This window comes from Temnothorax curvispinosus, unplaced genomic scaffold (genome assembly GCF_003070985.1).
Source record: "Temnothorax curvispinosus isolate PA1 unplaced genomic scaffold, ASM307098v1 QBEX01013431.1, whole genome shotgun sequence".
Lineage (NCBI taxonomy): Eukaryota > Metazoa > Arthropoda > Insecta > Hymenoptera > Formicidae > Temnothorax > Temnothorax curvispinosus.
In genome coordinates, this window is record NW_020223211.1 from 34,795 (window position 1) to 44,808 (window position 10,014).

Here is a 10,014-nt window from a genome sequence, read left to right on the forward strand (position 1 = left end):
TACAAAATATTATATATTCAGTTGAAACAATTCATTCGCATAATCTCCTATACTGAGTAATAAATCAATGTTAGTGCGTTTATAAAAAATATTTTACGAAAAATAACGAATTACCACGGCAGCTACTAAAGGTTCATGAGGTTCACGAGAATGTGACTTGCTCACTGTTGGAATTAGTGCTGAGAAAAGTTTATACCGAAAGGTAATTCAGAAAAACTTTACAAATAGGAATCTCGTCACTGACTTTTTACAAAAATATAAATATCTTGCAAATCTAACGCAAGTAAAATAATGTTTTATCGGGAGTGTCGGAAAATAAACGTGGCAGCGTAGTCCAATTTCGAAAATGGATGTACTGGCGGTAGCACATACTGGCTGCATTCGGAGAGCGTGCTATTAGCGCTATTGTATCATTCTATCTTTATCGCTCATTAAATGTAAAACAAGGATAGAATAAGCAAATAGCGCTAATAGCGCGCTCCCCGAATGCAGCCACTGTGGCGGTAGTGTATGTACAGGGGCTTTCGACTTTCGACGGTCCGACGAAAAAGGCGGGGGTCGAGGGGCGAGCCGGGCGAGGATAGCAGCGAGGGCTGGCAGACTTCTCATTCTCACTCGCGGCGCGACCAGGCGCGACGGCCGCGGGCCGTCGTGGGATTCAAATGCGTGTCAGTAGTAATAATCGCGTGAAACATAACGCGCGTGTGGGCGTGAACGACCGATTAGGACCGCTGTCACGTATGCGGTCCCGCAAACGACGAAAGTCCGCCGCGCAGCAATATGTGAGTACTGGGAACGGAGCGTGACACGCGGCCCACGCGGCGGACATCAGCTCCGGGATCGGGGAGATGATGTCTCGTGGCTTCTAATCCGGAGGCTTCTCGAGATTATCGGGTCGTCGCTTTCTACGATCTTTCCGCCACGATCCCGGATCTCGGGGGGTCGTCCTCTTCCGAGGAAACATTCCGGGGAGAGAGACGCGTTCGCGGTCGGTGGGCGGCGGTTGTTGAATCGGAGGAGCCTCTCTCCGCTTAAAATCCGAGAACGTCGCTCTGTAGCGAGCAATGACTCACCGCACAGCGACTCGCAGGATCCCACGTGTTGATTTCGGATGCGGTTCCGAGCCTGGCAAATCGAAAAATTTAGAATACGTTTTTTTTTTTGCGTTTAACGCTTCGTCCTCCTTCACAGATGCTGCTGTGCCGATGAGAGGATATCGAGAGAAGTCAACAAATTTTGACGCGGATAATGTGATTTTATAACGATATTTTTATCTGACAAATATATTTTTGTATCATCGAGATGCACTTTTCTATACCAGATACTCAGGAATTTACGGACGGGGCTGGGAATGCATATGTTGTAAGTATTAATTTAATTATTTATTGTATATTACGTGCTTGATCGTTTATATGATGATATAACATCTTCTGAATTACAGGGATATAATATTCATATCAATGGATTATTCCATTGCACCGCGAGATACAAACAGCTGCACAATCTGCATGTACAACTGTCGAAGGATCTCGACATACCGTTACCTATATTCCCTCCGAAGAAGCTCTTTCCTTTGACCGCCGTTCAGCAGGAAGAACGCCGGCTGGCTTTGGAGAAATACATTCAATCCATCGGACAAAATGTAGCCATAAATAACTCAGAGATATTAAATGGATTTTTATTGAATGCTCAGCAAGAAACTGCGGACGGCCTGTCTGAGCACGAGACTCTAGATATGTTTCTTATGAATGGGTCCAAAATTTCGTTGAATATCTCGCCTGGAGAACATTCTGGTGAAATTTTAAAGGTACATTATATTATTTCCTGTAATTAATACGTATGAACAAATAATTTGTATGAAAAAAGGTAACTTCATGTGTTACACGTGTGTTAAAATACTTTTTCTTTTCCACAGAAAGTATACAAGCACATAAACTTAGCAGAAAAATATTTTTTCCATTTTGCGCTATTTATTGTTATACAAGATGAGCTATCCGGTAGCATTAAAAGTAAGTATAAATTCTTGCTATAAGAGCTATAGCGTTTTATTATGGTATATATTTTGTTTTCTCTTTTAATATACGTATCTTTTTATCCTAGTATTGCGGAAATTGCAAGAATTTGAATCTCCATTTATAACGCACAAATACATGAGTTCCACGGGTTCACGGATCGTTCTCAGAAAAAATTACTGGGATATGACGTACGACGTTGAGTTATTGAACGATCCTGTAACGCTCAATTTACTGTATATTCAAACGGCTGCGGAAATTCGCAGCCGTTGGATTTCGGTTACGAAGGAGGTGCACCATCAATTGGAGAACTTGGAAAAGTCTGGAAACAGAAAAGAGGTATGTTGTGACAAGCAAATAACATTTTCAAATAATTAATTTTGTCTTCGTTATTTCAGTACCTGAATATAGCTCGTTATTTGAAATACTACGGCTACATACAGTTTGCGCCGTGCTACTGCGATTATCCCGAACGTGGCTCGAGAGTGTTGCTCGCTATAGGTGGAAATGAATTGAATTTACGCGTATTATCATCGGAAGAGCACGAAGTCGTATTTAAAGTATCGCGAATGCGATGCTGGCGTATTACTACAATACAAAATGTAGGTGTTACGAATATTTTAATGGGAAAATTTATTTAGAACGTCGGTATGAATTATTAATGGATGCACATATCTAGGGAACGGATCGTCATGAAGATAATAACGAGTGCAGTCTGGAGTTATCCTTCGAATATCTAATTGCCAGGAATGAATTGCAATGGATTACGATTGCGTCCGAGCAAGCGATTTTAATGTCTGTTTGTCTGCAAGCCATGATTGACGAGTTGTTGCAGAAATGTGTAGTGGGGAGCAAAAATCAGGTTGTTATATAAACTGCTTTAGATCACTTGAATGCCTAAATCAAGTCTCTTCGTTCCTAAATATATGATATTTGCAGGCAGAACCTGGGAAGTCGTGGACGTATATCATGAGGGACGGTCAGAGTCGTATCGTTACAGGATCGCCGCTGCGTGAATGTGCCAATAATAATCATTCTAAATCGGGGCCAATTATAAAGAAACTTGCTAACAAATGGTCGGCTGTGACGTCAAAAAAATCGAATAATTCAAGAGCAACCGTCGTTAATAAGAGTCAGACAACGGATCTTGATGTCATGGAAAACAACGTGTTTTGTATGATAGGAGATGACGATTTATGAGCCAAATATAAATTTTGGAGATCGACGTATAAGCATAGTGATAAAAAAGTAACAAGGATGCCTTTCAAAACAATTTTTTTTAAAAAGAGAGAAGATATATTTTGATATATCTTACAAGTCATTGAAATTTTCAATTTTAAAATTAACGATAGGTAGCTGTCAAGACTTTGTTAAATGATGCATATTTAGTGTCTTTTGTATGTGATTAAAATGCATTTATATTTATTGATAACTTCTTATAAAACATTCTTTATACATTTTTATATACCGTCCAATTCCAATGATAACCAATCTGGTGTAGCTCGGAAATTAACTTGGACCAAAACTTTGTATAGATATACAAAAAATACTGTATGCACGAAGTACTTAATAATAGGATTAGTAGTAATGATATTAATAAAAGATCAAACTAAAGAGATCAAACGCGCATAGTTTGTATAATGTTTTTTTATTATTATTAAACAAAATGATTGTAAAGGCAGCATGTTAATATTTGCTTTTGTAATTATCTTAAACAAAACTATTAATATCTCGCTTTAATATTAAATAGCAATCGTTCTATATGTTGTTACGTTCTATTATCAGACTATAGTTTTCACTAAATCATTCACTCGGAAAACATACTTCTGCCTTCAGTCTCTATATTTCAGCCAAACACTGTAATAGATTGTACAATACGAATGTAAAATTATGTCATAAAACTGTCATGATTAGATATGAATACAAAGCCGTATCGCCAAGTGGAAAAATAAAAACGGATTATTACGTTGCCTTATGAGATATGTAAATATAAACCGTCGTATGAAAAATGATTGCTAGCTAAGGCTAAATGTTAATCGTGTAGAAAATGCATTAGTGTACTTCTTTGTGACATTTTTATATAAATTTTTGTCCGTTTTACTTTTTTTTAATCCTAGAACAGAGCGCAGAACATTAATGGAAGCGGGTATCATAAATTTAAGAAGGAAGATTTTACAGCAGCATTAACTGCAAAAATATAAAATTTGTAAAACTATAATTTTATATAAGAATGCAATTTACAAACATCCTCATGTTCTGATATAAGAATTGTAAGATGAGAGAATACAATAAAATCATCATAATTTTAACATATATAGAAATGATCGACGTTTTATTATACACGACCATTTTAATTATTTAAAAGAATCTCTAAAAAATTATTACGTACAGTTATATTGCATTTTGTACATAAAACGATATTGAAGTATATTTTGTTTGTGTAAAGTAAGCAATTAATTATTTTTCAGTTGGGGAAACCTTATTAGTATTACACTTCTGTATCAGGATTATGGATAATATATGCCTCAAATTCGGACCTTATTTCATTGAGACAATGTGCACATCCTCTATATCAAAAATATGTTGTTATTCTGTATTATTATTTTCTAAAAGAAGAAAATTGAAGATCAGTTCTGGCTATAGCGCTTTTAAGTATAGCTCTATTTCCACTACTTGCAAAATAGCCCAAACGTCAGCAAGGAATTATTATTCCACTATGATTATTTGCCATATGTATTAATGGCACGTACAAATATATTTATTTTTGTAACGATTACAAAAAAATATGCGGTCAAAAATTTTTAATGCTTTATAAAACGATTCATTGTGTAAGGCATTACCACATACGAACTTTTATATTATTCTAAAAATACCGTTATCATTAGTGGAATCTGGTAAATTTTAGTTTCAACAATTTCCATATTATGACAAAGTAAATTAGAGCATACTGGAAAATACTTTCTAATACGGCGCGCGGAAGACTCTAATACTAGTAAGTTCGTTCGTGAAATATCTCATTACAATGCGGCGTCATTTTTTATCATGGTGCTGCATACTGAAGAACACTATTCATTACTTTAGAATTGCGTGATCTTATTGGTGTTGGACATGTTTGCAACTTGAAAAGTAAATTTGATCATCATAGCGAATCGACGTAAACTAGAGTTAGTTGTTACTATATTAGTAAATGAATGAGTAGAGAGTCTATCTATGGCAGTAGAATAAAAAGTAAATTAAATCTTACAGCCTTGTTCGCTTATTTCAAACTGTCATGATTAAATAGAGCATTCACACTCGAGAACTGTTCAAATGCTTAGCCGTTTAAGTGTATTTCTCATGAATAAATGATCTTTTTATATCCTGGATAAAATGGCATTGTAAATGACTAGCGTAGCATGACGATACGAAATACCGATTTCTTTCCAAGTAAATATAAAATTTCTCGATAAAAACGATCGTAATCACGATGCATTTGTTTCTGCACTCCTATTGCATTCCTTCTTTTTAGTTTCTAACGACCCTAGAGGAGTCTCTCAGAATATTTCTATAAGAATAGGATATATTTAACAGTAAATATAGATAAACATAATACAAAAATTAAGTATAGTGATTGTTTCTTCACCTAAATCACGTAAAATAATTTACAATGATGACGTGAGGCTATTAGCTATTACTAGCTTGTAAAGGCCTTCACACACGAATTGACGTAGCGATAACGCAAGACGTACCGTAAGAATTGGCCAATTAGAATCATGTCTTCTCGAAAATAACATTACGGTTCGAAAATACTTGATGTGTGATTGGTCAATTCTTACGGTACGTCTTACGTTACTGCTAGGTCAATTTGTTTGCGGAGGCCTTAATATCCCAGGATTCATAAAGAAAAGCAACATTGTGATTTGCGAGTAAACAGGAAACATTCACAGTCGCTACACGTTTGTCCGTTTATGAGGTAAAATATTCACGGTGTGGGAGCAATGTTCTTCTCTTTAATGAAACCGGGGATGACGCGAATAAAATCTATTCATTTATACAACTGTACACCCTTTGTCTATCCGTCATCACTTATTCGCGTAAAGGAGGACTGTTAGAAGTTCTGTTGACGTTTCCGCTTGGTGTCCATGGCATCCAGAATAGGCTGTCTCTTCGTCTGATACCTTTTTCTCAGCTCGTCGATCTCCCGCTCCATTTCCGCGTCCAGACTAGCCATTCGTTGCTGCAGTTCTTCGTAGGAGAGAAACTTCAACTGCAGGATACGGCTTCTCTATATATTCAAGTTATCTTTCTTTATAATGCCTAAAGCGGCATTATTCAAAATAATTTGATGCAGGGAATGTGAAATGTATATTGTACAAAACGCAAAGTGATCAATCGTTCTCTCTGTCCTATTACGTTAATAATAAGATATATCGCTCGAATATTAATTACGTAAATTCTTAAAACAAGTGTGCTGAATAGAAATTTTACTCACAAAATCGAAATCACGTTCCGTGAAGACATTTTGAAACTTCGATATATTGTTATATGGCTGTTCTGGCACGGGATGAGAGATCTGATTCTGCAACTGTAGCTGCAGATGACTTTGAAACCTATGAGATTCGATTGGACTTTGCTGCTCCAATTTGTTCGCGTTCTCCATGTTGTGCGCTCCCAACATCTGTCCGTTACCCTATACAGTAATAATAGTCAATATTATTAATATTTTAGACATGAATCATATCTAAATAATTTTAAGTAATATAAGAAAGATTACTTTTCCGATTTCAGGCGCTTCTTTCTTGTCAAAGTGATCTAAGAATAACGGTCGATATTTCTTGCCGGATTCTACAGAACCAGTATTATGTCCTAGAGGAAATGTCAATATTAGTTACAAATCACTTTTATACTGCGATTTGAAGATTAATTAAGATCTACTAACTCTTCATGGTAGCTTCGGTATCGGTGTCACTATTAATAACCATTGTACCCAGGTCCAACATTGCCGAAACTAAAGTACCCGTGTCTGGAAGATCATGGCTCGGCACTAAAGTCCTGCTGTCCTCCGGTAATGGTTTCATAGTTCCACTACAATCGTCCTCATCCTTACGACAGAGACACAGTGTTACGTATGTACAGAGAATTACACATATATTATTCATATAATAGATTAGTTTCAAATACCTACCGAATCCTCCGCCTGGTTTTGACTTTTAATCGCCACGTTGTTTATAACATGAGCTCTATGCGCGCTCTGCTTTTCTCGTATTTCATGAGCCTCGGCGATCATTTGGCTCAAGATACTTGGCTGTTTGGCATTACCTGCAATCATACGGCACACGTTAATTAATATAACATCGCAATATAAATTTCAATCCTCTATACTCACCTATGAATTCGTGCTGCAGAAGTTCGGTTGCGGTGGCTCTCTCTTCGGGATTTTTTACAAGGCACCCACTGACAAAGTCAATAAACTCTGGACTCCATTGATCGGGTTCTCTGAAACTAGGCGGTGGTTTTGTCGGAATCATAAATATTGCTCTCATCGGGTGTATGTCGCCGTACGGCGGCTTGCCCTCGGCCATTTCTAAGGCCGTTATTCCCAAAGACCAGATATCAGCGACGCAATCGTAACCAATCTCCTGTATCACTTCTGGCGCCATCCAGAATGGTGTACCGATCACTGTATTACGTTTCGCCATGGTATCCTATTTCAGAGAATCCAGTTTAGATTTTTCCACCTCGACCCTGAAAGCATCTCTCTGTGACTCACCGTTAATTGACCCGCCACACCGAAATCAGCCAACTTCGCATGGCCTTCGTTGTTAAGAAGGATATTTCCAGCCTTAATATCTCTGTGAATTTTCCTTCTCAAGTGAAGGTATTCCAATCCTTTCAGAGTATCACTCAGGATCGTGGCGATTTCGTCTTCCTGCAGGGTTTTCTTCCTTAACCTCATGATATCACTAACAGAACCGGCTCCACAGTACTCCATCACAATCTGCAAGTTACAACGGTATCGATAAATCGTCCAGTTTGATTGGAAATGGTAAAGCACGCGCGTGTACCGACTTACCCATAAATCCGTATTCTTAAAGTAACTTCCATAATATTTAACAACATATGGAGAGTCGCATTGTTGCATAATTGATATTTCCTTAATAATCTCCTGCAGATCCGTGTCCACCGGTACTTGTTTAATAGCGAGTACCTGCCCACTCTCTTTGTGCAACGCTTTATAAACTGAGCCATAGGATCTACGCAGAAGTAAATATTCAGAAATTTAGAGTGAAAAAAGAAGTCTTTATCTCTCGCGATCGATAAATATCAGTAATATCGTAGATTTACCCTTCTCCCAGTTTGCATATGATGTCAAACACTTCCTCTGGCTGTCTCGTCAGGCTTTCTTCCGATAACTTTTTTAATTCGCTAAAAATAACGATAAAAATGGTACAATATTTCTGAAACAAATGTCACGTCCACGCTGCTAAAAGCTGTGAAGCGAAAGAATCTCCTGTACATTTTAATTCTCGACTGGAATGACTCGAAATCTTTGGCGGATTAAATTCGTCTTATCAATCGGTCGTTTTACTTCGCATCGATTTCAGAAAAATCTGCGCGATTCAACGGGGTTGTTTCATCACACGAGGTAAACGTGGTAAACAATCGTGAATGATTGCAGGTTAAAAAGACAAAGAGGTCGGGAGGGAGGCCGATCTTCCGAAGAGACGAAGATTCGCTCGCCGGAGGATACGTGCTCCGTTTCCACCGCCGCTATAAATAATTTCTCAAAGACAATTTGGCGCAGTGAGCCAGCGCGTGGCGAAACGTAAAAAAGAGAGAAAGAGAGAGATAGAGAGATAGAGAAAGAGAGAGGAGGACGAGGGAGAAAGAGAAAGAAAAAGAAAGATGTAAAGTAAAAACAATCGAATATATACCTCTTAGAAGACATCTTCGCGTCGATGTCAGACCCGGAGATCTCGGATAAGGAGCACGCGCGCGCGCGAGTATATTTATAGAAACAAGAATAACATAAATACGGACGAGGCGATTGTCATGCCGTGCGCGACGGTAACATGGTCAATTAAAAATAGAGGTGTTACATTTTTGTCAATAAATTAAGGTAACCACAACCGCGATGCTATCGGAGCCATCGACTGTCGGCCATCGTAGATGGTGCGGCTGCGGGCTGACGGAGCACGGGCCACGGAGCGACCGGAGCGTTCGCGAACTCACCGGCGACGGGTCCTTGTCCTTAGGCCCGGTTTCGCACGGAGCGATTTTGGAACTCACGTCTAGCTGCGGGACGAGGAAATTATAAGCACGGGGGACGCGGTATTCGTGGTCCATTTTATATTTTTAAATTTTATAGCGTCTCGAGTACGATTTCGAGCTGCTATATATATGATCGTTTTATTAGCTAAAGACTTGAGACAATCTTATCTTAGCACACGCATTTGCGAAAAAACCGGACGCGATATTGAGAAATTGCACGCTATTTTTAAAAAATCGTACACGATTTTGAGAAATCGCACGCAATTAAAAAAAAACGCGCGCGGTTTTAAAAACGCACGCGATTTAAAAAGACGGCATGTTTCGCAACTCGCTGCGGTTTCGAAAGAATCGAACGTGGTTTGCAAAAAACCGCATGCGGTTTGCAAAATCCTACTGCGGTTTCGAAAAGACCGGACGCAGTTTCAAAGAAACCGCAACAGGATTTTGCTAACCGTGTGAATAAAAAGTAGAAAATGGGATTGTATAAATTCCGGAAGAGATGCGATTTCGACAAACTCGCGCAGCGTCGCCGCAACAAAGGCTTTTAAAACTCGTCTTGATTCCAAAGTGGATATTATATTAATGTAATCTCTAATATTTACGTTATTTATTCGTAATAACAAAAACTGAAATTGTACAGGCTTTGCTTTAAGCGTCGCGAGAAAAAAAAATGAGGTGATGCGCGCGACTTGCATAACAAAACGCTTTATTAATCTTCAAACAAAAAGGACATCACAGTGGTATATAATCT

The 10,014-nt window shown here is 38.3% G+C and overlaps 2 protein-coding genes across 3 annotated transcripts; one reads left to right on the top strand and one right to left on the bottom strand.

Moving 5' to 3' along the window:
• Positions 1 to 591: 591 nt before the first annotated feature.
• Positions 592 to 3,975, top strand: LOC112463562 (sorting nexin-17). The gene is made up of 8 exons (XM_025030016.1): positions 592 to 782; positions 1,192 to 1,362; positions 1,442 to 1,807; positions 1,916 to 2,009; positions 2,101 to 2,351; positions 2,411 to 2,614; positions 2,692 to 2,874; positions 2,952 to 3,975. Exons 2-8 carry the CDS (start codon positions 1,303 to 1,305, stop codon positions 3,210 to 3,212), a joined length of 1,419 nt encoding a protein of 472 aa, XP_024885784.1. The 5' UTR covers positions 592 to 782; positions 1,192 to 1,302; the 3' UTR covers positions 3,213 to 3,975.
• Positions 3,976 to 4,077: 102 nt separating this feature from the next.
• On the bottom strand, positions 4,078 to 8,940 carry LOC112463560 (serine/threonine-protein kinase 3). Of its 2 annotated transcripts, none has more exons than XM_025030014.1 (10): positions 8,927 to 8,940; positions 8,337 to 8,417; positions 8,065 to 8,245; positions 7,762 to 7,989; positions 7,378 to 7,696; positions 7,177 to 7,310; positions 6,931 to 7,093; positions 6,766 to 6,857; positions 6,484 to 6,681; positions 4,078 to 6,276 (listed from the first exon to the last, which is right to left on the bottom strand). In XM_025030014.1, the coding sequence occupies exons 1-10, from the start codon at positions 8,938 to 8,940 to the stop codon at positions 6,100 to 6,102; spliced, it is 1,587 nt and encodes a 528-aa protein (XP_024885782.1). In that variant the 3' UTR covers positions 4,078 to 6,099. The 2 variants fall into 2 exon arrangements, with proteins under 2 accessions (XP_024885782.1, XP_024885783.1); XM_025030015.1 differs by having other exon boundaries at positions 6,100 to 6,258.
• Positions 8,941 to 10,014: the final 1,074 nt, after the last annotated feature.

Excerpts from the sequence above, each read along its gene's own strand:
- LOC112463562 (XM_025030016.1), top strand. The coding sequence starts at position 1,303 with ATGCACTTTTCTATACCAGATACTCAGGAATTTACGGACGGGGCTGGG. Across the intron at positions 1,363-1,441 it reads GGGCTGGGAATGCATATGTT|GGATATAATATTCATATCAA; the intron begins GTAAGTATTAAT and ends TCTGAATTACAG. Across the intron at positions 2,352-2,410 it reads AGTCTGGAAACAGAAAAGAG|TACCTGAATATAGCTCGTTA; the intron begins GTATGTTGTGAC and ends TCGTTATTTCAG.
- LOC112463560 (XM_025030014.1), bottom strand. Across the intron at positions 7,697-7,761 it reads GTGTGGCGGGTCAATTAACG|GATACCATGGCGAAACGTAA; the intron begins GTGAGTCACAGA and ends TCTCTGAAATAG. Across the intron at positions 7,311-7,377 it reads TCTGCAGCACGAATTCATAG|GTAATGCCAAACAGCCAAGT; the intron begins GTGAGTATAGAG and ends GTATGATTGCAG.